Source organism: Chinchilla lanigera, unplaced genomic scaffold (genome assembly GCF_000276665.1).
Source record: "Chinchilla lanigera isolate Chin_1 unplaced genomic scaffold, ChiLan1.0 scaffold00003, whole genome shotgun sequence".
Taxonomy (NCBI): domain Eukaryota; kingdom Metazoa; phylum Chordata; class Mammalia; order Rodentia; family Chinchillidae; genus Chinchilla; species Chinchilla lanigera.
This window is the reverse complement of record NW_004955404.1, coordinates 33,050,325-33,074,212: the sequence shown is the minus strand read 5'-3', so window position 1 is coordinate 33,074,212 and position 23,888 is coordinate 33,050,325. Positions and strand designations below refer to the sequence as shown.

General features: G+C 39.7%; 1 protein-coding gene across 4 annotated transcripts in view; it reads right to left on the bottom strand.

The window, feature by feature from the left end:
* Nucleotides 1-23,888, bottom strand: part of Klf12 (Kruppel-like factor 12) — a 411,890-nt gene that overhangs the window by 53,313 nt on the left and 334,689 nt on the right. For all 4 annotated transcript variants that reach the window (XM_005374183.1, XM_013516598.1, XM_013516591.1 and 1 more), the window contains one exon: nucleotides 19,328-19,390. In XM_005374183.1, the coding sequence (XP_005374240.1) occupies nucleotides 19,328-19,390 (63 nt within the window). The remainder of the gene's footprint in view (nucleotides 1-19,327; nucleotides 19,391-23,888) is intronic.

The window sequence follows — 23,888 nt, the reverse complement described above, 5'->3', positions numbered from 1 at the left end:
CCCACGAAAGTCTTTGGGTTGGTCAAGCATAGCTATGGCTTGTAAGCCTTAGACTCTGGTTTTCTCACAGGACAAAAGTGTTGCTTTCAGATAAGAATAATGGCCAAGACTTCTACTGCGACTGACCAGATCCAACTGTTCCCACAGTCCTTATGCCAGTAACAGTCTCTTAAGTCCATGGCACTGGTTTGTGAAGCATGTACCATGGAATTGTGAGAGACTCAGGGTCACTACTTTGAATTCTTTCAATTTCAAGTATGAAGGCCAATGGAGTAAGACTTGGTAACTCTCAACTCTGACCTCCCACTATCAATGCTGCACTCATCAATACCACCATTCTCAGAGGCTGACTTCCATCGCGAGCTTGACTTTCTTTTAAAATATTCCATTTAAGTTAACGTCTGTTGTTCTTCTAAAATCTCAAGATCTCCTTGTGGGACTGGTCACTCTTTTTTCACTTCATGAACATTTACTGAGCACTTACTATGGACTAAAGCACAGCACTAAGCTCTGAAGACATAGCTGGGAAAGAGGCAGAGACTATCTGTGCTCTAATCAGCTATAAGTCTAACACAGACCATGGGTGACAAGAGGCTTCCCACTCACAGGGACCTTTCCACTGAGGCAGGGAAGCCTCTTAATGTGATGCGTTTCAAGCCTAATCTACTATGGATGATCTTGATTTGTAGTTATCACAGAGATGACAAAGTCAATTTAAGTAAAATGTAGAGATATAAGGGGGAAAACAGGATAAAATCCAACACTCAGCTTCTTGCATTAGATTTAGTAAAGTTTTCTGAATATTTAAGGTATCCTATGGAACATACACAGCTTTTCACTTGGAATGCAAAACATTTTAAGAAATGAACCAAATCCCTGAAATTACTTGCAAGCTGTTACTTCGGTCAAACCTAAACTCAAAAGATGAAGGTATATGCATTTCAGTCTAGCTTTGGAGCATCACAAATAGTAATTTTCCTTTCACTGAGCTTTTTGTTATTCAAATCATAATAGCTAACAACAGCTAAGAGCTACATGGCAGTTTAATGTTTGCTAGATGATATGTTAAATATTTTACATGCATCATTTTATTTTATTCTCCCAATACTCTTAAGATGATGACATTATTATCTCCATTTTTCAGATGAGTAACATCAAGCTTAGGGAGATTAAGTGACCTTAAAAAGAATGAGGTCTGACAGTAGACTATTAGGAAGGAACATCAACCTTCAGGACTGAGGATATGAATTGGGAGAGCAGATCCTGTCAAATGAGAGCTCAGCAGTGTAACCTGGTATTTCTTTTAAGAAAACACTACAGGCAAAAGACAGTAATAAACTACCCCATAAAGGATTTGCCATGGCCCAGCCTCCCAATTCCCAGAGGAATGACTATTCTTCAGCTCTGTACTGTCACCCTCTAAGTCACGGAGAGTCACAACTTCATGTTCTTCTGGGCGCAAAGAAAAAGTTAGGCTTTAGCACCACTCCTGTATCTTCCTATTAGTAAGTGCTGCTGTTTTCCATTACTTTCTTCCCTTAAAGGGAAAACTGAAAATCAGGAGGCAGGAAACACCACAGACCATTTCACATGGACTGGGGGATGCTTATCTGATAGTACTATAGATGCTTTCCTTCAGCGCGGGCTCACTCTCTTGCCCAAATCGGCTTAAAATATGAGCAAACTGGGAGTAAGGAGGCAGCCTCATTCATGTGAGCACTGTTACTATTACTCTTGCAGAATATTGACGAACAGGATTTCACATCACTCCCCTAGGATTGAGTGTTGTTATATACGAAACTTAAATTGCTTGATCACTGCTATACAATGTTAAACAGACTAGTGTTTTAAGACTAGTGTTCTGCAATTGTCAGAGAACATAACTTTGACTTAAGAATTACTACATAATTATTTAACAGATTAAACTTATCTACAAATTAAAGGGCTGAATACGAGAAGGAATGTTCTCTGATTCAACCAAAATTAATGCAAACTTTTTTCTCAATGGTTAGAGAAAACCCACCAAAACAGTCAGCACACACCTTACATCATAATGACGGGTTTATCTGCATCTATGTGTATGTATTTGGAAAAGGCTGATTTAAGGACTGGATTTTAAAAATCTGTTTTGCTCTTGCTATGGTTTAGAACCACCACAGAAATTTCAGAATAATCACTTACTTTTAAAAGCCCTGCTGTGTAAATGAGAAAAACCAAAAATGCAGTTTCTAAGAGAGCTACATCTTCCAGAAAAGGGAGAGAAAAAAATCCTGTGACTAAAAATACCTTGTAAGTTCCTATAATTCACTACTTCCTTGAGACTGATTGTGTTTGAAGAAATCTAGGTATAGGAAAGCAATTTATATCTTTAGAAAGGACTTTAAAAGAACTTTCAAGAAAACCAGTCACCTTCCCTATTTATCTAGAAACTTCTCTATGGAACGCTACATATATTTTCCCAAATGCCTCGGTATGTGGCATCTTTGAACTGAAGTAAGAGAAAGATAACAGGTATTCAGTTAAGTTCCCCATTTACAAGTAAGAACTCCAGTCTGATTTGGACAGCAATCTAGGGTCAGGAGCCCGAGTGCTTCGTTTGGGATGAGATGATCGAGACACGCCAGGGCTGCTGCAGAGTGGCTTTGTTCATACACATCCCCAACTATTTCACACCTGCACTTTTATCACGGATGAAATGGGGGTCAGTAATACCTAATGCTAATGTCCTGAGGGCCTGCTGTGAATTTCTCATGAGAGAACGAACAAAACACTTTGAAAAGATGCCTGTAGCTCTCCTATGGCAGGGGTCTTTTCAAAAGCCTCCTGGCATGTCGGTGCTAAGAGTGGCGCACAGGTGGCTGGGGTCTGAGTGGCAGACACCCTGAGTCAGCTAATGAGTCTGCTGTAGTGCAGGAGGAAGGGGTGGCAGCCACAGTGAGCCAGGCCAGAAGGGGAAGTAAAGAAGAGCTGCTTGGGGACCCCGGGACTGCAGGAGCAGGTAGCGAGATGCTGAAAAAAGCATTTAAAAAAAAAAAAAAAAAAGAAAACCCAGGACCAGCACAAATCACTTGCAAAATGTGTATAAAGGCATGCATAAAAGCGCTGCAGGGCAATGTAGGTGCATGTATTCATACATGAATGAGTGTGTTTGTCTGTTCATGGGAGTTCACTGATTTCTGAAGGTTAGTTGGGTTTCCTTCAAAAAAGGACTAGCATTGTAGAAAAGAATATGACAATTCGGCATTCTGGTGTTGAATCTTCAGGCAGTGGCTATATGTAGAGATACAGAACCTTCTAACTCTTAACTAGCTAAGCCTTTAGGACCCAGGCTTACTAAGCAATCAGTTGCTTTTGTTAATACTTAAAATTATAGCTATTATATATTTAATAGATAAACTATTCATTTATTATTTATGAGAACTGGTAATTAATGCATCGGTATTCATTTTTTTAAGTCACAGTTCACTACCATGAATGATCTTTAGTATCATTCATGTAGTATGGGTTTTTGTTTTCATATGTACTCTCTGACCCCAAGGGATGTAAAAGAGCACATACTGCAAGCGCATCTTCATTTATAAAGCACATGCTTTAGGTAGGAGAAAGATGACACTCCTATAATTCAGTATGATGAAAGTCGCCAAGTGGTTTAAGAGCTTCCCATGAATAGTGCTGGGTCAGTACCCTAGAAACTAGCTCTGGTGTGGCTTCTGCAGGGTATGAAATCTGACACGAGAACTGGGATGCAGGCTAAAGGACATGCTCTAGCCCATATAACTAAGTACACATATTTATAAATAACACATGTAATTATTATTATCCCTCACATGTATCTAACTAAGTTATGTTACACTCAGGTTATGACAATGCCTGCACTTGTATTTTGAGAAGCTAACAAATGCCGGAATAACTACCTCTACATACTAGGTCAAAGTTCTCAATGCAGAAAGAAAAAGGAAATGCTTTTTTGTCAACATTTGTCACTGTTCTGCACACACGTGATTCCTCAAACAACAGGTTTCCAAATCTATTAGTAAGTACCAATTTGCAAAACCAAGGCATTGTTTTAGATAACTCCAAGCCAAAGCGGCACAGTGATTTTCATTTCATTTAATGCTATTTTCAACATTCTCACCAGTTTGAAAGCTCAAAAGTCAAGGGCGTGCCACCATACACTGAATCAACAGCAGTGGAAAATGCCACTTACTATCACCTGATATGTGATGTATCACATTTACATTTCAAGGATAGCAATACACGCTGTAGGCATGGGGCCAAAGGCTGTCTGCAGCTTTCAAAATGAAGCCTCTTGACCCAGAGAGAAATGAGCATTCTCAACTATTTCACAGAGAACTATACATGAAACCAACAAACAAAAATATTCCATCACTACTATTACTAGCGTATATATGTACACATGGCAAAGGAAAATGAGACTGTTTTCACCTGTAGTAAACCACACTAGAAGTAGTAATGGGGCAAAGGCAACAGACCTGCCACAGTTCTTTAAAACTTACAAATGAATGCAGAAAGTGCAAATAATCTCTCATATTGAACAAGGCTGCTCCCAGGGCCAACACATAATACCTAAATACATTAAATTGGTGAGACACAGGAAGACCTACCTGTGACAAAGAGGTGACATTGTCTTCCTTAGAAACTGTCAGCACATGGCAGTAATATAACTTAGTTAAGTCATTTGTCAGAATTTGAGTCCCCCCAAAAAACACAAGCTCCCTGAGAGTACTTTCAGATTCCCAGGCTTAGCATAGTGCCTGGCACACAGACGGTACTCAAAATATGCCAGACTTCTAACTAGATACTGTATTATTTCACTGGGTAAATCTTGGAAAGTCTTAAAATGTTCAAGTTCTGTGTCACTTTCTGAAACACTGAGGCTGGTTTAGTTACGGAGTTGGAACTGGAATAATCACAACATTTCAGTTTAGACATGCTCTATCCTTCCTTACGTCTCCAATGTTTGAGTGTCTACTATGACCCAGCCTTCATGCTACACGTTGGAGACTTAACAGTCCAAAAGGGAGGCACAAATACATACTCACATGCACACATTTAAGGTATGTGAAAGGAGAGACAGTGAGAGGGATGACGTAGATATGCCCAGGTCAGTTTAGTGATAACACACTGGAGAATATTAGCTATATATTAGTTATAAAGTAGTCCTGCATTTCTTTGAAACAATGATCAATGTTTATTGAGTTTGCTAAATACTGACCTTAGACTGCTATCCAATACAGCACATTTAATCCTTGTAACAACCATAAGACAGGTATTCTTAGTAAGCCCCATTTTATAGATTAGGAAGCCAAGGCCCAGAGATATTAAATGACCAGCCTAAGGTTGCAAAGTTAATATGTACTAACTGAGACATGAAAATAAGCAGACTAATCCTTTAAGCCCTACTCTATTTTGCCTCTCTTCAATTTAAAGATTTAGCAAGTAGCATCTTTTAAGACATCTCACAGAATGGTTATAAAAAATAAATAAAATAATATATGTGAAACTGTGTGAAAGTACACAAAGCTTAGTAATATAAAATATAAAATATCCTAGAAGAGTGGTGCCAATGAGTGGTTTGCTCTCCGTTTCTGGTGAAATCATTCTTCATCATTTCCCTTTGGAGAAGTGAGGAAAATGAGGAGTTTGTGTGGAATCGCTCCAGAGACACCTCTCCTACCAGGGGCTGAATTATTTACCAGCAATATAACCAGGCACACCTGGGAGCAAATTACTGATTCCAAGGCCTATTTCTAATCACATATCAGATCCCTTTCTTTGTCACACACAAGGCAAAGTCAGACACACATGATGTTTTGGTGATGGGTTTTAATGGAGCTGATGATTAAGAGTTGGCATTTTAATGAAAATAACTAATATATATGATCCTGCTCTGTCCATGCTGTGAACCTGAATCAGCAATAAGAACTGAATGTTTGTGTCTCTCAAAATGCATATATAGAAGCCCTGTCCCGCAATGTGATGATGAAGGCTGGGCCTTTGGGAGGTCATTCAATTTAGCTGAGGTCATGAGGGTGCAGCCACGGGATGTGGATTAGTGTCCTTCCAAGTAGAGGAAGAAAGCCCAAAACTCTCTCTACACACATTCTGTGCAGGCCAAGAACAAAGCCCTCACCAGGAACCAAATTAGCCAGTCCCTTGATGTTGGACTTTCCAGCCTCCAGAAGTAAGAGCTATATTCCCGCCAGGTAAGGTCCTCAGTCTACAGTATTTAAAGATTTAGCAGTTAGCATCTTTTAAGACATCTCACAGAATGGTTTTAAGAAATAAATATATTCTCAGTCTCTGGTATTTTGTAATGGTAGGCAGAGCTACGACAAATACATTAAACTTCAACATGTTAAGCTCTGGAAAAGAGATGTTTTTGTTGCTATTTTACCCCTGGGGAAATGGTGTTCAGTTTGATGACTTGCTTAAAGCCAAAAGCCAAGCGCACACAGGATTAGAACCAGCATCCCCTGCTTCCAAAGCCCGTGCTTCTTCCACTGAGATGCTTGGGCTCGTGTTATTTGCATTCCTTCGCCCTATGCCAGTTTTAAAGGATTTAGAAAAATAACCAAAGAATAAAAAAAATCTACATTTGGTACTTCAGAGGCCACATCTCCCTCTGTGGCCAATTATCACAGCAGATTTGCTTTGATGGTCATTTCCTGTAGAGTGAAGTGTGTTCAGGTTACTGCCATCAGGAGGCCCTTTCAGTGCTTGCTCCGGACCTTAGGCCCATGGTTTGCTCCCATTCTGGGGAAGCCTGGCTTCTTAGATCTTGGAAAGATAAGTGATTAACTCTTTGTACTAACATGGATTGACACTTTACACAGTGCCACTTAAAATTCACTACCTGTTGAGTCAGCTAGCAGACTAAAAAGAAAAAGAAGATATTTATTCTTTGTTCATGTAAAAATGTTACATGGTTTAATCCTATTAAACCCCAGACCCAGAATTTAAATCTTGTTCCACATCCTATTTCCAGAGTTGTGATAGTTGTAGATGTTTGTGTCTTGGCAGGCCTAACAGGGAGAAACACAAGGTTTATTTTCTAATCTATTAATATATGCCAGAAACAAAAAGACATTTAAATTAGCTCACCCCAAAAATGAAGAATTAAAAAAAGTTGTCCACGCAAAGCCCATTCAGGAGGTGATCCTCTTTTATTGGACTAATTACAAGGAAATATAAAAGGGCAAGATTTTATTAATCAAGTTTTTTACACTCAGCCATGGAGAACTGCTAGGCAGAAAAAAGCAGAGACAGAGTGTTAATGTAAGTCTCATAATTAAATTCAGGATCAAATGGATCAACGGAAGGGCCATCAAAGTCATGCGGAAGTAACAACTGAGACTTAATCCTTCATTATACAATGCAATTTGTAGAAATAAGATGAGAAAAGAAAGTTACCCAGTTTTTAGAGCCTCAATTAGGAAGGTTACATTTAAGAAAAACATGAAAAGTGACAATAGCACTTAAGTATTTTGCAGCATCCTGCCTCCTCTGGTTTAAAGTGTGTTCCCACACAACCTGCCCCATTCATTATCACATCGTCCCTGGGAAACAGACAAGCAAGAGCAGGCAGGAGATTCAGTCTCACTGGGATTCAATCTCATCCCGTATCACATAATTAGGGAATGACAGTAATGGGAGATAGCCAGTCATCAAAAAGTAGAAAGGAAAATATTAAAGTTAGTAGATGTTCTAATCCTCTAATTTGCCTCACAGAGTTGGGAAAAACTTAGCTAAATTCTCTGGGCTTCCGTTTCCCCACCAACAGGGTAAAGATTTTGAAATTCCCTGAATTGGAGGGTCCTCAGTCTTGGAGAGAAGGCTGGAAAAACATCCTCTGCAGGCCAATAAGTATAATAAACTATGATAAAGATGACAGCATGGTTGACGTAGTGGCCTCTGTTTTTGTTTTTTTTTTTCCGGTCCCGGGAATCGAACTCATGACCTTGCGCTTACCAGGCAGGCACGGTGCCGCTGAGCTAAATCCCCAGCCCCGATGTAGTGGCCTCTGATCAGAAAGGAAGAAGCTGGTGGGAGGAGGAGAGTAGGGAAGTCTTCTGAGAATGTTTTAAGTTGTGTGTTCAGAACTGACTTCCTCAGGAGCCAAAATGTTTTGGTTAATGTCACAAATCCAGTGTGGCTGAAACTGTGATGACTGCATTATGAGAAATTTTCTAGAAAGTAAGATGGGAAAGGCGGAAGAGTTGTATGAGGCAAAGGGCTTCCTTCATCTACTTGTAAAGGGTCTCATGTTGTTCCTGAGGGCTTTGGGTTTGTAAATGACAGCAAATCAGAGCACAGAGATAAAGATAGGAAACATCCATTTGCATTTTATAATAATCATTGCAGGCATGGCGAGGATTGAGTTAAGGGGGTGTAGAAAGAATGTGAATCTAAAGAGACCAGTTAGGACCTCAGAGTGATACATCAGGTAAGAGACGATCAGGACATGTGGAGTGAAGAAGGCCCAACAACGCAGAAAAGTTGGAAGAGGACTACTAGATCTGGGTTCAAACATATGGGGGTTTTGACAGAGTTTATGAGCTTTCTAGCTTAGATCACTTTGTAGAAGTAAAGGAGATAAAAACAGCTTTGGGGATGAACAAATAAATTTAGGGGTTCTTCTAGTGCTAAATCTTCCCGCGGAAGAAAGAGGTTAGGGTACTTGGTGTTTCAGGGTGGGGGCTGGAATCCCCATGTATTAAGAATTATTTATTTACTTGGGAATGGTTGTCTGACCAAGCAGTCCTGGGCTAAACATATTGAGGGCAGGTGGTAACATTTTATAAAGGACCATTTATAATATGTGGAAATGGGACAAACAAATGGGCTGAAATTTAAGGTACTTTATAGCCTGAGGACACATGTAGATGGCCTTAGGTGCACTTGAAATAACTTCTGTCTGATTTACCTGTGAATTATTTGTGGCTGCATTTCCGTGCCTTTTTAGAACCACTGAGTTGATTGCAAAAAGTTTTATCTCATACTTTCTTTATCTCAAAAACTTCTCTGTCCCTTGTGACCTAACACTGACTATACACAGATAGGCCCCTTGGTCAGTATCATTTATGTGTGCATGGTGCCTGTATTTGAGTGTATAAACTTGCCCTCTCCTCCAAGGTCCCAACTACAACCACAAGTTGCTCACGCAAAAACTAGGTATCATCCTCAAATTCTTTTCATTTCCTTCCGTAAACAGCTGCTGACGTTGGTTTCAGATGCATGTCCACTTCTCCAAAGCTCTTTCCACCAATACCACCCTAGTATAAGGCAGCACCATCTTTCACTACCAGACATGGCCTCCTCAATCCTCCATTAACTTTGGGTGTCGGGTAACTGTGTCTCAGCGGTAAGAAAAGTAACTAAGACGAAGGTGCTGCACATGGTTTGAGGTATCAGCCTAACCCAGGCGAGGCTCAGGGCCTGATCCTCTTACTGGTGTTCCTACATAGGTTCCACTTGCTACCTGCCGCCTCCCAGGAGAAAGGGAGCACACCAGCTGCACAATACCATGCAAAGTGTGGTCTTCGTGGAGCTTCTGACATCGTATTTGAAAAAGCTAGGCTGGAGTGTAGAAAAGACGTTCTCTATTAGCCAGTGTAATGCTGGCTTTCAAACTGCTGAGAATGCCACAGGAGGAAGACTTCCAGTGACTTAGGGCTCTAAGGGGAAAAATGGCAAAATCAACTGAAGTCACCACAATCTCACTAGCACACTAAGATGGGAGGTGGAAGGAATGGAATGAATCTAGTCCCACTTACAGGTGGAGACTAAGTCACCCTTTTCCGTTTTAGGATCACATTACATCTACTCTACAGATCAATTCTTAAGCGGTCACAGTACAAGCTCAGAATTTATCATCGTTTACCTCTAGGTGGCAGTAGACTTCTTCTGTTCTTAACATGGCTGCCTTTGGCCTTTTGTTTCCTACTACTAATATAAAGTATTTCCTTGTCTTTTACAAATAAATATTCTCAGCCTGTGTAGTTTAGGGAAGATGACTGAGACACTTTTACTGTAAGACATCAGTCTATTTTTTAGTTAAGTAACAGGGTTTTTCAAAGAATACAAAATAATTCACGTCTAAAATAAAAAATAATAGGTTTTTTCCTCTGTTCTTACAAATTACATTACCAAGAAAAGTAATGCTTCTTTCTTTTTTAAAGGACTTTTGAGAAAAAAGGGAATGAGTAGAGGAATGGGAAAACAGATGGAATTGGAGAGATTGTTATTTTACAACAATATTAATATTGTAGGTGATTAAATCATGGCTTTTCTACAAGCAGTAACTTGACATGATCACTTATCATGGTGTGCTATCTATATTACAGAAGATATAATGATCACATCAAAACTATAACTAAAGAAGTTACCTTTCTGGTTTATTTGGCATTCACTGAAACTGAAGGAAACTGCCTAAACAGCTGTTATTTCAGCTTATAGATATATGTGCCCCTTCTAGAACACATATTTACCCAATGTTTGGAACCAGAGTCCAATTTAAACACACCCATTCTAAGCTGTTAGAGTTAAGAAGGATCCAAGAGACTTGAATTAAATTGCAACCTTATTTGAGGTTGTAATAACTGGTGGGTGTGTCAGTGGATCACCCGGGTAAAGAGACTCCTTCCCTGTAAAGTTTAAATTTGATTGTGGGCTAATACCTTGGTTTTATGAAGCGATTTCTTCCAAGGTCGCACTATGGAGAATATTGTTTCTTAGGCACTCTTCCCAATACCTCAATCTAATACCTTGGGTCAGATATCACTCATTTACTTAAGAAAAACAAGGAAATGCAGGAGACAAGAAGACTACTTTAGGGGCTGGGGATATGGCTCAGTCATGGATATGTGCCTAGCAGGTGTGAGATGTCCTGTATTCCATCTCTAGCAACACACACACACACACACACACACACACACACACACACACACACACACACACTTTAGCGTAAGTGCCAAGTGTATAGCAAAGTGCAAGGTTGTAAATGTAAGTGTTAAGCATTTCATAGGAGGGCCTCTCTCTTTTCTGCCTATTTTATATGTCAGCACAGTAACTATGTACATTTAGGTTTAAAGAGTACAACTTTAAGTGTGTGACTCAAAGCAAGATTTTGATGAAATGATGTGTCTAGGTGATTAGAATCAAACACTAGGCTTCAAGGAGATGAGGGCAGGGTGCGTTGTGACTAAACATTTTTACATGTTGTCTAGTCAATAGCCAAAGACACCACCTGAGAGATGCCACATATCTTGGTTATTACAGTATCTTTGTTAAATTAGAGGAAATTATGGTTGTAAAGCGAAAATATTAAAGTGAATAATTTTGTCATTTTGTCATACTAATTTTTATTAGTATATGTCACCAATACACTAATAAAAGTGTATCATACAGTAAGTAATAGAAAAACCACAAAAAAATAAAGTTTATGATTTTGGAAAAGTTACTACCTTCAGGGACAGTTTTTACTTTAACAGAAAAGCAAATTGATGGTGTTAGTTTATGAAAAGTAGTCTTCCCCATCACGTTTTGGTACTAATACCATCTTTTCCTTTGGGAATGCTTTCTTGTGTGGTTGCGGGATTGTTACTCAAAGAACCCCACCCCCACCCCGGCCCAGCCAAGAGCCGAGCACTTCAGCCCAGGCTGAGACCAATCATAGGAGATCACATTCGGGCTCCTGTCACAGTGATTCCGAGGTGGTGAGGTAAGGAGCTGGAGCTGAGGCCCTCTATACCCGTGCAGGTGCACTGAATTCTGTTCCTGGGTCCCAGGTGCTGCCCTGGCTCCTGTATTTCCTGAGGCTCCACTCTCCTTATATCCTCTGAAGTTACCTTTTGTTTAAGACTTCCAGAATCAATGAGTTTCCATTACTTCCAACAAAAGAATCCCACCTTCCAAAGGTGACTAAAATGAAGGAAAATTTAGACAGCAATACTGGCCACAGGCAGACAACCGATTCCGGAAGGACAGCCTGTTGTCCCACTACTTGTCGCCGTGGGCTTATGTACCTGTGAACAACACTGGGGTGACACCAGCTTGCTTTACAGTTTTTGATACATGCACTATCTACTGTACTCATAAAACTGATTAGGAGATGTTTTTAATTATGAGGGTACTAGTCTTACCTGAGGTAAACTAGTGCTATACCAAGGAATGGAATACATAGCCAATTCTCAGGAAATGACTAAGAAACTTTATGAAAATCAGTGGTCAGTTGAGAAAAAGAATAATAAGGGAGAAATACAGTTGATTTTGAAATTGCTAGTTCACTGCCTGCGTGTATACAGAGAAACCTCTGGTTAGAAAGATGACACTGAGAAAGTAACTGACAGATTAAAACCCAAACAAAACTTCTGGTACACTGAGCTTTACTACAGGGAGCCCTTAAAATTTATTATCCCGAGCAGTATTCACAGAGAAGTATGAACACATTAGGATTTTTGATTGGATTTTAATTTTAATCATTCTTTCAACTACAGCTTTCAAAGACAGCTATGGTTCATAATTGATACCCAACTTTCTAAACCCAAATATATCTACTGAATAGTACTACAAAAGAATAATTTTTTGAAGGTATATAAAAGTTAGGATCTTTATTTTAATTTGATTGTTAATTGTAACATGATTGGTATTCTTGGTAACATATACTTTTTCATACGGGGACACCAAATTTTTCTGTACCCTATGCTAATGATGCCCCTAGCTCTTCATGTTTCATTACAGTATGATTATTTCAAAGTTCAACATCTGAACAAGTTGAACAGGAAGGGAGGGATGGCATCCAACAGTCATTCGTGACACAATTTAAACCTGGAAGAAGCAGCCCTCTAAGTAGCTTTCCCAGAGTAAATCAGGATTTGAGACTCAATTTTAAATAGTCCTTGCTGTATAAAACCAGCCTAAAAATAATGATTATATGCAAATACGCTACAAATTCCAGAAATATGAAAAAGTTAGTCATTTTTCATTGAGAACTAATAGCTCTTGGTCACGGCATAATTAATATAATGTGGTTGTTTTATTACATTATAGTGCGACACCTAACTACAATTCTGAGAATCAACAATGAATATACTGAGATGTCCTACAGGTTCATTGTTATCAGATTTTTAATGTAATATTCTATGGGTTAGAGCTGTAGGTTGCCAAAAACAAAATATTCATGGACTTTTAAAAGAAAAATATCCAAAAGTGTGACTTTTAAGGCTCAGCATGATCTTATAGCCCTACTTCTCCTATAATTAGGGAAATAATTACAGAAAAATAACCTACTTTAACGCCTTTCCTAAATTATCTTTACTGTGACTAAAGCAATACTAGAGAAAAAATCAGCTGATACTAACAGGCATGTGATCCACTTTTATCATACAGGTCTCTGGCTGAAATTCTGGGTCATAGGGAATTTTTAAAATTGGGCCAAAGTTCTTTAATAAGGTCAATGTAGAAGATGGACCACAAGTTTACAGTATATACAACTGTCACCAAGCTACATTTGAGGAGACAGTTGAAGTTATTAAAGAATTAAATAGCTTCTATGACATTAGGACAACAAAGATGTGAATCTGGAGGAATTTAAGGTATGAGTGCACTCTGACAGAACTTCTTTTTATGTTACCAGTAAATACTTAGGGGATGGGCAATGATGGTTTGTGATTACATCAACTATGGCCCATTTCCCAAATCTGCCATCAAACACTGGAGAATCCCGCATCTAAACCAAACCTAAAGGCAAACCCTTCTTACTTATTTACCAATACCTACAAGTAAAAAAAAAAAAAAAAAAAAATTTAGAAAAAGAAAGAAAAACCACATCAAGCCCAGGCACTCTAAAAAACAAATCTTCGTATATTAACATCCACATTATAATGTCATAAATTTCTGCTCTGTAAGTCCAGATGCAAGGCAATGGCAAACTCTGGTAATTAGAAGAACATAATCAACACTGTCTGCAAATACTGAGCACACACGGATCTGCAGGTGATGCGTCACCATTCTGGCAGGGATTCCTGGCCACGTGAACGTGCACAGCGATGTCTTCATCCCGCCTTTCCTGTTTCTCCTGCTGGCGCAGCTCATCGATCTAGTGGGAATTGCCCAAGGAAAAGCCTTCTGCTTAACTTGGGATGAATTAAACATTCATCTTACTTATCTCCAGCACATCTCCTGCTTTCCACGCTGGTAGACAACTGCCACACGGTGGAAAGACAACTGGCCAGGTGCGCAGGGACTTGGATTCATGCCCAGGTTTGACATATTACGTTTTTGTCTTGGGGCCTCCCACTCCTCATATGTAAAGTGAGGAGGCTGACCTGAACTTGATGATGCTTGCCTTTCCTTGACACTCTGAAACTGACAATGTGTAAATGCTCGGCCCCTCCATAAACGGATGGTTCTGCATTAGCTTTCTGACAGCAACAATCTCAGCGCTTTCTCTATTATGGAAAAGAAGTTTTAAAAAGCAAGAATGTTTTCGTTTTTACGGCAAAAACTCATCCTAGTTATATCCTTCAAAAAGGCTCCATAAAGTCATGCCTGATGTTTGCAGCTCCATGCATATAAATATTTAAGTTCATTGTAGCACTCTACATCCAACATGAAAACATCCAAGTGTGAAAGGGCTCTTTCTGCCCTCTACAAAAATTTGTGACACAAAACTTTTACACCTCCAAATGTTAAATGTGATTCATATCCAGACTGCATCATAATTTGCCTAGCGACTCTATTAAAACTAGAACTTTCTGTGTATATGGCTATAACAAAATCTCAGGCATGTTGCTAAGAAATAAATTATAACTGAGACTGGTTGTGACGGCATACAATTGGTTAGAGAAAATTACTTCTGTTTTACTGATGACAGTGTCTATTAATAAACAGATGCTTTATTTTCTGTGTCATAAAAAAAGTTGTGAAGTCGCCACTGTCATTGTTACGTAACAGCCCTTGGTAGATGTTTTGGGGACACATGCAACCACCCCTGCCATCACCGCCAACCAATAAATTCTTAAGCCCTGCACACCTTGGGGAAGCAGGATGGTGGAGTAAACAGCACAGAGTCAGAGGAAAGGATGAGAAGGTAAATGTGAGCATTCAGAGATGTGCTCTATTTAGAGCAGGACACTCTGATCCTGGAAATTTCTGGAGCTTTATCTCAATTCAATGTCTGGTTCACAGATACTCCCTACTAGACCCCTCCCAGTCGTTCCTGATCTGGTCTACACATGTACATGAAAACATAGATTCCAGATTTGTATTGGATCTTCAGCATAAATATGATCTGGAAACAGATACTCTTCTGTGGATTTGCAATCTGGATATAATAGCTTTATACAAAAATATCTATAAAGAACAAATGTCTATGTTCGGGGCTGGGGATTTAGCTCAGCGGCAAAAGCGCCTGCCTGGCAAGCGCAAGGTCGTGAGTTCGGTTCCCGGTACCGGAGAAAAACCAAAAAAAAAAAAAAAAAATGTCTATGTTCATATCCACATTCAGTCCTTTAATAAGGAATTTCCTTTTTGCCGCAAGTGGAGTAAAACATTTTCTTGTGGTATTATTATATGCGAGCAAGAGTGACAAATGCTTTCAAAATGGGTTAGATGATGAAGGATGGCAGCATGTGCCACCCCAAAATGTGCCAGTCTGGCATACGAACTCTTATGGGCTGAAGGCAAGTCAAGGAAGCAAACACAAGAAAAACCGCTCTTGCTCTTTCTTGCCAGGCAGGGCGAGGCGAGTCTTACTCCTGAGAGACAATTTTCCTTATCAACCTGGGGAAGGCACCAGAGGAACTGACAGAACACATCTTAGTAACTAACCCAAATCTCCCCACCAGTTTCCCCATATATTTGTCTTCTCATAATTTGCCACCTCTAAAAGTTCAGAGCCCTTTCCCTTTATCTTATCACTTCACTAAACAAAGTTATTGTTATGTTAAAATGCTTCCTACACCTAAATTCTAACCACCTCCCTGAATTACTGGGCTCCAGTTACTCCCCGTATTCATAAACTTCTGGTTCTTTTTCTCTTCCTAACCCATCTTCTCTTCGTCTAATTCACAGGGCCACAGCCATTGAACCAAAAATGGGTAGAAGGAAAGATTTCTCTCCCTCCCTTACGACAGTGATTGGCCAAAGGAAGGCACTGTTAGGGCCCATAGTGATGGAAGAGAAGAGGCCTGATACATAAAACAAAGAAAGAACTGCACATGGCCCCACAGATGCATCAGTCCTTGACAAATATTCCTATCGGTGTGGTGGCACTGGGGACAAGTCATTCTGATAAGAGTTTATATCTGAAATACTGCCTTTGATTAATTGTATAGTAGGCAAGTTGTGCAGTGATCTGATATTCTTTATTGGGTCACTAGTACAATCTGCTATAAATGTTTATTGTCGTTCTTTAATTCCTAAACCAGCACATACTTCGAAACTGGTGCCATCATACAACTACCACCGGGTGCTGTCATCGTAGGTCTCATATGCACCTCCTCCTTGAATATGTACACTGTTAGCATTTTCCCTTTGGGTTCCAGCAGATTTTGTTTGCCCTGAGCAGATGTTCTTGTCCACACATTTCTTAGGCTCTGGAGGAAATGGTACCACACAAAAGAGGCCAGCTGATGACACCTCTTCTATCAATATTATGCAAAGAAAAACACTATTTAAAATTTTAAACTCTCTTTACTCAATAATAATCATTGGCTGGGTAGATGTCAACTATAGCCACTGACTTCTTGAATCTCTCAAATGTTGTCCATTACCCATATATAACTTAATAAGGCTTTTCATCTTCTACCAAGTTTTAATTGCTTATTTGAACATTTGCTAAGCTACTTCACAAAATCACTATTTCTAACTCTCAAGTATGTGTTTGTAGATCTAACTCAACTGGAGACTAGCTAGTGATGAACCTGACATCTAACGCTGTAATTTTTTTTAAGCTTCTACCTTGAGGAATGTAACTATCTCTTTCGCTTCTTCTCTAACACTAGATGAGTATTTAAACCTTCTGATTTTTCAGAGTCAATATTTCATGAGAAAATATCAAGTGTTTATCACTTCACTAGAAGTATATTCTGGGTGATTCACGGGGCTTTTCTTTCTAGCCAGGTGATTTATTTCCACAAAGCGGTCTCACAGTATTTACCTAAGGAAGATTCAAGGTGGTATATATCACAGAAATTTTAGCTAACTCCTGACCAAATAAAGTATATGTATTAAATCCCTGTATGCTCTTCCTATACTTAACTCAGAAATGTCTCTAGGACTTTATATGTCTTGTTTCAATCTATAAAGGAGACATTAGCTCAACTCTGCTTTTCCCTACTGATTCTAGGTCTTTACTCAAAAGCTGTCTTCTCTGGATTTTCTAACTGTCTCTTCCTTAATTTGTAGTATCCCTTGTTCCTATGCTCCACTCTCAAACTTAGAGTTGACAATTTCTGCCCTAAAGATTGCAATATAAATACACTTCTATAAGTATTTATTACATTAGGTTATACTACATATTATACGATTATCATTTTATCTATCTGTCTGTCTATCTATGTGCATGCATGTGGGTAGGATAACAATGTATGCACCCCAGAGGGGTGGGAGAGCACCACATACCCACCCATTGACACCCACACACATCTCCCCTGCAAGACAGTCCCTTGAGAATATCCAAAGCATATTTCACTTATCTTTCTAATCTAGTGCTTTTAGTGCTTGGTACTATAAACAAATGTTGCTGAATAAATGAGAGTTGAATTTTCACAAGGCTAGTAGGCAGAATATTTTTTGTTTTTCATGAGTTACTTCTCTGGAGAGAAAAGCTGTTATTAACCAAATAAAATGCTATGAATTACAGCATTACTCCAGCAGTCCAGCAAGAAAAAGTGAAGAAAAGAAAATTTATTATTTACTCAGTGTTTCATATTCAGCATTTAGGATGAAGAAGTAGAAAGTGGATTCCTGACTGACTATTCTGTTCTCTGTCCCTTGGTTCATGTTGCATACTTGAGCATCTTGCATTCTCCACATGTAATGAAACTTCTTTAGCACAATATGCCTTGTATTGAGAAGAAATATAAATTCCATGCAGTCAAAAGAGGACCTGGTTTTTCCCTTTCCTTCCATGTAATGAGTGTCAGCATTATTATTCCTACAGCCTCCCAGGTTTGACAGGGGACAGTGTGCTTTAGCTATTGTGAGAGGCCATGAAGGATGTCCCAGCTTTTGTGTGTAAGCAAATAGTTGTATCCTCTGTGCTTCATTTCCCTCTTGGTGAAAAAGAAAAGCATAATATTTAACAACATCACCAAGCTATTGTGAGGGTTAATTAGATTTAATGGGGGAAGGGAGTCGAGCTGATTAGGTACTATTCAAATTCAAAGTGTCATTATTTTGTGTCTAAAAATAATCCCAATTTAGAAATAAAAATAAATAATTCGGAAGCTCAATCTTTGGCAATCACGTTCTTGTGCTTCAAAAAAAGTTTCTAATCAAAACCCTATGCTAAGTATAACAAGTGGAGATTTGTAAATTTCCATTGATCTTTGCAGCAATATACTACACAGTTTAATTATTTTTTCTCTCCTTTTATTGATAACCATTGCTGAAAGGTTAATTTTGTGGAATGCAGTAATGTAAATAAATAGGGCCACCATTAATTTATTTTGTTTCCCCAGAATATTTGTAAAAGCCTTTATATTGCCTCTTTTAAGGAGGCAATAAATAATATAACAATAAATAATGTTTTGTTGTTAAAGTAACTTTTCAGATTGTTTCAGTAAGTTCCATTTATAATTTTGTTCAAGAATTAGTCAATTAAAGATCTTCATATTCCTCCAAATTAAAAAATAAAAAACCCTAGATACTTAAGGCTAAAGCCAGGGTGGGAGGGATCATCTCAACAGTAATCACAAAAATTAATTATAATGCACTAATTAACTGAAAATCTTCACGTGCATGTGAAGTTGGTACCTGAGAAACATCTTGGTTGTTGAGTAAATCTCATTAAAAAACAGGGCAACATTCTTTTAAAAGATTACCGTTGAAAAATCTTGTGAAACAAGATTATATCTGTCCGGAGAAAATGTTCCATTTGTAGTTCTGAGTAAGAATTTTGGCTAAAAAGAAACTATGATTATTGCTTTCAAACTCTTCAGAGGAAATGGACACTGCATAGTCCAGTTAGAAATCTATTCTCTACAGAACAACAGGAATAATTCTCTGCAACACAGCCTTATTACAACTCATCTAGACTAGACTTATTACAAATACCCATAACTTATGACTGCATACTCACCAAGCAAACTTCTGGTTATTCATTCGATTTCCCCGGACCCTTGATACTGGGGATGGATGTACCCTGTAAGTAAACGAGAGTAATACAATCACTGAAAAAGAATATATTCCTGATTGTAAAGAAAAAAAAAAATCCATTTTAGAAATAAGTGCTTTAAGGTTTGTTTCATATAAAATTCCCTGGAGTTGACTGTCTCTTAATAAATGGATATAAATTCCTGTGCCTGCAAATCTGCAGGCTTCTTCCCTTCTTCACCTCTCTCAAGGTAACAAGGGCTTGTTATCACCTGTTTACTGAGCGGCTCCCCAAGGCAGGACCACCAGTTTCAGAAAACTGATGCACTCATTCAGCTGCTCAGTGACCGTGAACACCCAAGCTTTGCCAGGTCTGAATAGAGAAAAGTCAGGTAAGGTGTGGTGTCTGTCCCCAGTGCGCTCTCTTTGTCCCTGCTCCTGCAGGGAGGGCATGAAGAGACAGTGAAGAGTCAAACCTTACGCTGATTTTTTTTTTTTTTTGAGACGGTCTTGCTAGGCAGTTCAAGCTGGCCTTGAGCTCACTTTGTAGCCCAGGCTGGTCTCAAATTCAAAATGATCCTCCTGTCTCAGCCTCCCGAGTGCTGGGATGACAGGCATGCACTACCACGCCCAGCATCTAACCTGACTTTTGAATTTGAAACTCTAGAGAGCAAAACTTTCCTCAAGTGTGCAGCAATGCAGAATCCTGGCGATGGGAGAAGGGTGGGTAGGTACTTCGGGGAGAAGGGCTTTCTGGAAGTGGTGCAGTACAACTGGGTTCTGAGGACAGAAAGTCAACTCAAAACTGATGAATGTGAGTGTAAGGCTCGGCAAGTTCCCAGGGCTGGTGCCAGGCAGGGTTGCCATCGAAAGCTTCCACGAACTGCCCGTGGCCTCTAATCAGATGCTAGCTGCCGGACCTCCTGTCTTCGTGAGTCACCAACTGGCAAAGCACTACGCCAGCTGCCTACTGCAGCTTCCTGAGCGCCAACATCCTGCTCTGGTCCATCCTTCTCAGGCTTTGTGAGATCTACACAGTCTTTTCAGCTTGGGGTGTCTTTAAAATGCGTGCTTCAAAAACCACTTTTACTCACAAGACAAGAAAGACAGAAAAGGAGGACTTTAAACTGGTCTTCAGGTCCAGTTAGAACCAACAGCTCCACGGTTCTTTAAACCCCAGTTCCTCCTCAGTGTGGGCAAGGAAGAACTGGGTTAGAACAGATACTATAGTTCCAGTCCCCTCCCAGACCCAACTGTACTTTGCACTCTGAAGGCTGATTTCTCCCAACATCCCTTATTAACATTCTTTTCCTTGCAGGCTTCTCAATGGCTGCTGTGGTTCAGCTGCTCGGCACAGATTTTCTGCTCGGCATGGGGGAGGGGGTGTTAATTATGCAGAAAGATGGAGGGAGGCCAGACAGCCCCTCGGGTGAACTGCCTCATTCAAGCAGCCCACTTCCTGCTGTTTTGCAGCTACAAGGATCACCTGTTGGTCTTGGCATCTGGCCAAACTGGGGCCTAGCGGAAATGACAGGCTCAGCTAGAAATGAAAGCCAGCTCATGTTCCAGGACCTCAAATGGGAGCGAGAAAGCAAAGCGAAAGGGAGAGAGAAAGAAACACAGATGACAGAAGGGGATAAGGAGAGAAATAAAGCAACATGCACCAAAAACGCATTGACTTCTACAAAAAGTAGCAGAACTACTCTTTCCCCGTTCTCTCTGTCTGCTTGAAATATAATCCTCAAAATGGACATCTGAGTCAAGAAACTTCTCCCCATGTAACGTATCCTGACCTCAAGGAAGTGCAGGGACTCCTCCTGAACTGTCTGTACTCTGCCCTAGGCATGGGAATCCTGACTGTCACACAGCATCAAGGAGTAGTCAGCCCCAAACTTATCACCTTAAGTGCAACTGGGACACTCACAGTTCTTTTATTTACTCCATGGCCTTTAACTCTTTACCCCCTGTATTGCATCCGAACCCAAAAGTATGAAACAACTATTTCATTTCACCATTGTAACTCTCCCCAGTCAAGGAGGCTGATGGAAGCTCCCTTCTATTAAGGCTGCTGACTGCATTGATCATGGAGAGAGACAGGTGCATTTAATCTGTAATTACAACATCCTCTAGGCATAGGCACCCTTTAGAAAAATTTCACTGATCACAAGTCTGATGTCATCAACGGATAATTTCTGTAATGGTCTAACAGTATTAGGAAAAAAGTTCCTTATGAAAATCTTCAAAAAAGGATTTCTGATTATGTGTATGACCAAATACTTGTAAGATTTCTTAAGAAGGTAAGTCAAAAAAGATGTCCCAGTACATTGATAACCTGGGCTTATTTCACCAAAAAAACAAAATAAAACCAAAAACAAGAACAGCATTCTCTTCAGCTATTCCTTGTATTTTTTATTTCTTCAAAAGAACAGACAGAATTTTTGTGCGCTGGGTCTTTAAATGGAGACTCTGATATCCGCAGCCTTTTCTCCACATACAGCAGCCAGGCAGGTAGCAAAGTGAAACCCCAGTAGGAGAAAGGGGCGCCTCATCTGCATGTCATGCATTATTCATGACCTCCTGATTCCTGCACCTGCATCTAGGCAGGAAGCTCACAGGGAAGGTTCATTCTTCTTCTCTTAGCCTCATGCAGGCTCCATTACTGCTAAGACACTTTGTTCTGTAACTAAGGGTTTCAGGCCCTGGTACTAACTGCTGGATATGAAATGGGAAAAAAGAATACCAGGCTGAAGAAAAGGGCAATCTTGGTTGTTGTGTAACTTATTGAATCCCACAATATGCTCTATGGAGACAAATAGCTTGGGTCAGATGGAAATGCTCACATTGGGTGATTTACTGTACACAGAAGAAACGGAAGGTATGCCAATAAGACCATGTATACCAATCGTTCTGTTTATATACACATGTGTTCTCATCAGGCCAGAGAGCAATTCAGAACTAAATTTAGCATATAAGGACTTTTAAAATGTCTTAAGAGTAACATGATTCTTCCTTATTTGGGTATAAACACTGCCTGGGACTGAATTCTAAGCTCCACCATTTACCAACAGTGTCACTTCCCAGCAAGTCACCTAACCTCTATGTGCCTCAGTTTCCTCATTTCTCATATAGATGAGGAATAGAGGAATGCAGTCAGCAGCATGTAACAATGATTCAGTCAGTGATGCACTGCATATAAGATGATGGTCCGAAAAGATTAAAATAGAGCTGAAAATTCCTGTCATGTAGTGACATCACAGCCATCACAATGCCATACCATGATGTACTAATCAGGTGTGGATGCCAATATAAAACCTATTATGCTTCAGTGGTACAAAAGTATTGCACATGTAATTATGTACAGCACATATTTGATAATGATAATAAATGATGCTTACTGCTTTCCGTATTTACTATCATATACTTTCATCAATATTTCAGAGTGTACTCCTAGTTATTAGAAAACAGCTTTGCAAAACAGTATGTAGTGCTCCACTGGCAGCTCAGAGATTTTATGATTACCAAGTCTGCTGATTACATCGAGAGGACAGGTCGGTGATCCGCCTGTCCCAGCTGGGGCTGTGGACGCACACCCACGGTGTTCCTACCGTGATGACATCACGGAACAACACAGTTCTTAGGATGCAGTGCTGTTGTTACGTAAGGCAAGACCACAATGGTGCCACCTCCTATGATGAGATTTGAAGGACGGTACAGCTGTAAATTATTTTAGAAAGTGCTTAATACCCAAGAAACCGTCAATGTGTGTTGCTGATGGGGTTGGAAAGGACAGAAAGATGGAAGCAGAATATGCAGCTAATTCCAGGCGACGGCAGCCACAGACGTGCTCTACAGGGCTTGCAGATTTAATTATGATGCTCATGGAGTACAACTTTACTAAAGGGAGGAAATAAGAGAAAGGAACGTACACAAAATAAGATGAACGAAAACCTGTGATTTATAAGGTATGGCTTACCCTCTGCATTTCATTTTTCTGTTCTTTATTAGAAGATTTTTGTTTGCTAAGTTGCAGGGTATTTAATAAACCGCATAAGCCTATCTTCTGTTTACTACATTGCACCGCATGCACCATTCAAAAACAAGATAGCAATCACAGGAATACAAATTTACCCCCATTCACTGAGCCTTTACTGGATGACCTGTATCATGTGAAATACTTAGGCATTTTGTCTTAATTTACCCACCTATCATCACTGTCTGCTTTTTATCTTTGAGAAAGTAGGGCTGAATGAGTTAGATAGCTTGCCAGGGTTGCCCAGCTACAGAACAACAAAACTGGAACTTGAACTCAACTATATCTACCGTGTTCTCCTCTAGACTGTCATCCAACACTTACATATTCTTTTAATTGTTTATGAAAGTCTTTGTTATAAGTCCCTGATGTTGGAAGGCATTCCATTCTGGGAGAATTGTTTGTAAGTTGGATTCACTTGCAAGCCTAACCCTAAAGCGACAAAGTGATTCTTATACAGCCCTCTATGAAAGTTTGCAACATGAATGTTTGTAAGTGGGGGACTTTCTGCATTACC